The sequence below is a fragment of the Diplotaxodon limnothrissa genome, linkage group LG23 (genome assembly GCF_057381915.1).
Source record: "Diplotaxodon limnothrissa isolate DT_005_m linkage group LG23, D_limnothrissa_male_GT1.1, whole genome shotgun sequence".
Classification (NCBI taxonomy): domain Eukaryota; kingdom Metazoa; phylum Chordata; class Actinopteri; order Cichliformes; family Cichlidae; genus Diplotaxodon; species Diplotaxodon limnothrissa.
In genome coordinates this window covers 9,311,516-9,317,515 of record NC_140617.1, presented here as the reverse complement: position 1 = coordinate 9,317,515, position 6,000 = coordinate 9,311,516, and the positions used below count along the sequence as shown (strand labels likewise).

At 41.8% G+C, this 6,000-nt stretch overlaps 1 protein-coding gene across 2 annotated transcripts in view; it reads right to left on the bottom strand.

The window, feature by feature from the left end:
- Positions 1–5,702: 5,702 nt before the first annotated feature.
- Positions 5,703–6,000, bottom strand: part of prdm5 (PR domain containing 5) — a 40,605-nt gene continuing 40,307 nt past the window's right edge. For both annotated transcript variants that reach the window (XM_085348287.1, XM_085348288.1), the window contains exon 16: positions 5,703–5,867. In XM_085348287.1, coding sequence (XP_085204413.1) covers positions 5,703–5,867 — 165 coding nt within the window. The remainder of the gene's footprint in view (positions 5,868–6,000) is intronic.

Sequence of the window (6,000 nt, the reverse complement as noted above, 5' to 3'; positions counted from 1 at the left end):
CAATGCATGGCCACGTAATGGACACAAGACGCTGCTCAGCATGTCTGAAGTGAAGACAGCGCTGTAGTTCCTAATGAGGCCGAGGAGTGATCGCTCACAGCAACAACGTGCTGACAGAACTGACCAACGCTAAAGCTCCAGAGGTGGACCAGCACGCTGACTGATCTCTTTAACTCTCAAGCTTTTCAAAATGAGCCTCTATGCTCAGCAACACACTGCAGGGCTTTTTAACGCGTGTTTTTCTTCACAATGAGGAAAAGTCAGCAAATTCCAATAAACATTCTTGTTTACTGGAATCATCAGCTTGGTTTAGGCTGAGCCGTTCTTACAGGGTTTTCCTTCCCAAAGAGGACAAAAAATGTGAAAATGAGTTAATTCTCTATTATTCTTATGGAGCATTTCCTGGCCAGCTTTTTGCTTTAGTATTCGGTTAAGTTATCGTCTTTCTCACGACTCGGTGTCCAAGGCACCATTGTGCTCCAGAGCTTTAAATGTGGTTACATTTCCTGAAGGCTGTTAAAACATAAACAACCAGGGCATGCCACTTCCCATACTTCTGGTTTTTGAATAAGATTTTCATGGATGGAAACACAATCAGATGCAAAATGACAGAACAGTAGATCAATATTCAAGCCAGTATGGAGTGATGTGTTTGGTGCAGTAGAAATAGGCTGTAAAACAAAACTGACCTATTAACACATTTACTAACAGAGTATTTCTAGTCGGGAAGAAAGGACTCTCTTTGAGGATGCCGATGTTCACATTTTGTACAGAGAAGACAGATAGTGTTAGAGAGGAGTAAAGGAGGCCATCTATATCCACTGAGAATGACCATCATTGAACTGAGGTGGTGGCTTACGACACCAGCCAACTTCAATGCAATCCTGAGATCCCTTCCCAGGTGTCTCAATCTCCTTTCACACCTTGCTTCAATTGACCTCAATAGCTCACCTGATGGCGGGCTGAGCAATGTCTCAGAGGTTTCACCTGTCGGCCCCAGTGATGGTAATGACCCATGCTTTTTTTTCACACCTTGGGTCATGTGAAGACTCGCTTGATCAATAGTGGGTTAATGACCCTCAGGACTGCCTGTTACGGGACAGCCCCCATTAGGGGTTAATTACCTGCGTCTCTCCACCAGTTGTTCTAGAACTGAAAAATCTTCTTGGATGAGAAGTGATTGTCTTCAAAAAACTAAAGAAGTCCAGATGTCTTCTTTTCAAGCTCTCAAGATTGTTTTGTATTCTAGCATGTGACAGACTGCTGCATCCTAGATGCATGAAGGAGCGTTTCCGCAGGTCCTTCCTCCCTGCAGCTGTCAGACTGTACAATCAAAACTACTCCCAACAAACATAAATGTTTACATCAGCGCTGTAATTTGCACTAATCAACCAAACAACTACTACTGTTATAACTCTTAGATTATTTTTCTCAGTTCATATAAAAACTCTGTACTTTAAACTTAATAACTGTACAGTACTGTTTTTGTAACTATTGTCCATGATGTAAATATTTTTTCTGTAAACTTTGTGTGTGTTTCTACTCTGTATCCTGTTCTGTTTTCTTTCTTTTGATTAAGTTGATTGAAAAAAGTAATTTCATGATGAAAGCTTTACCAGCCCTCATGACATCACACACCTTCTTCTCACTGTTATACTTGTACTTTTGTGGCGATCGTGGCTCAAGAGTTGGGAGTTCGCCTTGTAATCGGAAGGTTGCTGGTTCGAGCCCCGGCTTGGACAGTCTCGGTCGTGGTTTCCTTGGGCGAGACACTTCACCCGTTGCCTACTGGTGGTGGTCGGAGGGCCCGGTGGCGCCAGTGTCCGGCAGCCTCGCCTCTGTCAGTGCGCCCCAGGGTGGCTGTGGCTACAATGTAGCTTACCATCACCAGTGTGTGAATGGGTTGATGACTGGATGTGTAAAGCGCTTTGGGGTCCTTAAGGACTAGTAAAGCGCTATACAAATACAGGCCATTTACTTTCTGTTAAGGGGAAGTTTGTCTACAACATTTTTTAAAGTCACCTTTATGACAATGTTTGGTGGGTAGTCTTGTTTGCTGGTTTATAAAACCAAGCAATAGTTTTAGTGTTACAAAGTAAACAATTCACAGGAAAAAAGGAAGGAAGAACTCATGTTTAAGTGCTGGGTTATCTTGAGTATGGTGGCGGTGGAAGGTTTGGTTTTTAATGATGGTCCCCTTCCTAATTTCCACCTAATGAAATAATTCCCATCTACCTGCAGTGATACACCACTTTTTTTTACCTGGAGTGGTGTTTGGAGATTAAATTAAAACCATCGTGTAAATCACAGAGCGAGAAAGAATATTATGAGAATGGTGAGTGTGTTTTTTTTTTTATTTCCTCAGGCAGGCAGGTTTTCATCTGAGGCTCTTGTGTCAAGCATTTGACCTCTTTGCTGGTTTTTTAGTGTCAAGGATTTTTAGGTACTCAAGAGCCACAGTCTGCTTCCATGGAAATATGGCTTGAGGGCATGTCCATCACTGCCGAAAGGGTGACCCAGAATACCCAAACACACCCTGCCCAATCGTATTAAAATTCCTCTGCATGGCACACACATTCCACTTTATTCTAGTCTATAGACGGGAAGGGTACCTGTTGCTACGAAACACCAGCCAAACACACGGGTCAGACAAGCGTGTCTGTGTCATTCCTAACATGACAGTGGTTTGCCATAAATCTGTACCGGCACGGTAATAATACTCCTGCGCAGTGGGCGTGGCTGGTGTTTGGCTCTGTGATCGCTGGTTGGAGCCCAGTCTGGCCCACACTCACAAATGGGGAGGCAACACAGGAAACTGGGGCTTCCAGTAAAAACATGTAATTAGAAACACATTGACTGGGAGCTCTGGCATGATACACCCATCAGGAAGGGAGACACATGCAGGCAGGGATGCACGTAGGTTTTTTGTTTTTTTTTAAGTGATTGAAGTGGAGGACAAGATCACTGGGTCACTGGGAAAGTCCCATGAGAAAATCCAGTGTTGTAAGACTAAAATGGAAAAGCAGAGACATGGACTGTGACATGTTGTTACAGACACAAGCTTAAGAGAGCAGAGCGATAATCAAAAGCAGGGACATCTCAACACCCAATCTGACCTGTCAGCCACTTTAGTTTGATATGTGGCAGACAATAATATTCCACTGCTGCAAATCCCTACTATTACTACTGTTTACAAGATGCAATATAAATGCCACTGTATTTAAGATTGCGTCAGTATGGCCTGGAGGCCTCGCCACTAAAGAGCAGACGGTGCACAGCACGAGCTTCGCGGAGAGCGTGGGCCTCAGCGTGGCCGGGCGGCTCAGGCCATGCCCTGCATGCCCATGTGGTGAACCAAACTCCAGAGGGAAAGCCAGTTAACCCGGCCACATGTGATCTGAGAATCCTCACTAACCATGCTCCCCTCGAAGCATGTCAGGAGCTCAGAGACACCCTGCAAGTTTATATTTATGTGCAGGGGAGCTAAAATGTAACTAAACACAAATACCTGGAATTAGTTAATAGTTTTTAAAAAAATGCACATGAGCTAAAATGTGAAGTTTACTGCAGCATACTGCAACATTTGTATGATTTCAGGAAGCCAAAGGCACATGTGGCAAGATTTACCAAGTTTGAATAAGACACACAGCTCTCCCACTTCAGTACGATTCTCACAGTCATATCCTGGGATACCAGATAGCCTCTGCACAAGGACAGATGTGAGAAAGAGTCCCTACATCCACAGAGAGAAACCATCAGAGGCACTCTTTAGTGTGTGGTTTTACAGATCAGGCAAGTGGTGACTGTGGCTTCAGAAAGGGGAAAAAAAGCCTTAATTAGCCTTCACTCCCAGCAGACTGCCAACCTAAGAATAGGGGATAGATTAACAACGAGAACTGAACACTTTTAATCAACTCTCAAAGCCTCTTTTTCCTTGTACCCACCCCCACCTTAATGTCAACAATCTACAAACACATAATTACAAAGAGTAGAGGAAATGGATGTTTCATAGGTGATGAGGTTTTATACATTTTAAAATACAAAGGTGTGAAGTGACAATTCACAGTCTCAGAATAAACTGCTGGAAAATGGGCATTAATCAAATGGGGAGTAATTGAAGGAGCAAATGGAAGTAGATGGAAAAAACAGAAAAGAAGTGCACTTTTATTGAAATGCATGAAGTTCTGGTTTGAACAATGATTTAAAAAAGAACAATGTAAACACATATTTTAAGGCACAAAACCCTTGGGACATTTATATGAAACCATACTCTACAAATCATTACCAGAATCAACAGAAACAGTACTTTGCATTTTTTATTTGCCCCAGATTTGGGAAACATTTGTCCAGAATCTGTGACACAGGTATGCTAACAGGCTTTAAGCACCGCTGGTTTTCATACAACAAGGTGTGGGAAACGAAGGAACTGCTCAACCCATTCCTCAAGGTAAAGATGAAGGTCACACCCAACACATTCATCCAAAAACAGATTTCAAGAAAGATGCAATAGCAATATGTTTACAGCTATTGTGTAAAAACTATTTAGGACCTATTTCAGATTTTCTAGGCATTTTCAGAACTCATAATGCTATAGCATGCTTCTAAAAAGTACAGTACATCTGAACAGGTTTGGACCTGTGCCTTGTATTTTCATCTTTACATATAATCTTCCATTTAAATCAGTAAAACATGAAGTGAATGAATGAATTTTTTGTGTTTATTAATTTAAATAAGACTTCTGGCCTGTGCTCTGTGTTGCTATAGGAACCATAAAGCTCAATAGAAAGTCTGCATAAAAAACAACTGACATGGACATCTTGACACCAATCATTGTCCTGTTTTAAGGCCTGTAATTCACCATTATGGCTACTAGAGTTTGTTATTTTTTGGAGCCAAAAACGACAATATTTGGGTGAAAGACTAAAGTGTTAAGTTGACATTCAAATCCATAGATTATGGATATCGATAAATTAATAAACTACTAGATTTTACTCACCAAAAGTGAAATACACTTCTCTGCCACAGACCAGGCTGTGAAATTTGTCAGATAAATGTATTCAAATACTCAAAACAGCACCAACACCACAAATATGGTCAGAATCTAGTTTAGTGGCTCCATTTAGCTAAACAATTTTAGCCGAGGCCTGCAGTTTTTGTCACTTCGCTGGCTTTATTTTTCTGCCCTTGAGACCCATGCTTTGTTTTGCCTCCTGAACAAAAGGGTTTAGCCTCCCAACAGGAAAATATGTAGAAAGTGTACAGATAAAACTAAAGTGCACAGAAAAGTTTTTGGTCACAACTTGTCTTCATCATTTGGCAACTGGCCACAACTGTACAGTAAGGTATTCAGAGAACAGTGGAATGGGTCATGTTGTGGCAGTATGTACAGTAACACTGGTTAGAGTTCAGAAAGACCGGAGCAGACACAGAGGCTCCGGAGGCAGATCAAACATATCTGGGATTCTGTTTGTTCAGATCTCCAAAAACAATATGGAAACAGTATGACCGAAAGAAAGTACAAATACACAGTCAATGTTTCAATTTTGAAATACTCGCCTTAATCTTTTCCATGTCCTACATGCATGTATCATTATTAGCAACATTTCTGCTATCTTTCTATCTGCATATCATCTTAGAGCACAAGACTTAAGTTTATCTGAAGAATAAGATCTCGTTTTTAGCCAGTGCTTCCTTAATTGGCTCTAACTCTCCGTTTCCCCGTGGACATTCTCCATATGGACTTTGAGGTAGTCGTTCCTGGTGAACTTCTTGTGGCACAGCTGGCACTCTGCCATCGGTCGGTTGGGGTTGTGCGTCAGCTTGTGCCTGCTGAGCATCTTCTTCAAGCTGAATGAAAGGTCGCAGACCTACAGAAAACAACAAATAGAGGATTATAGGAGTCATAATTACACTATTTAAACACACTTTATTTAAATCTGGCAATATCTGCTCACTGTAGAGCCTCGGTGCAACAAAAATGGGACACGCACTTGGCAACAG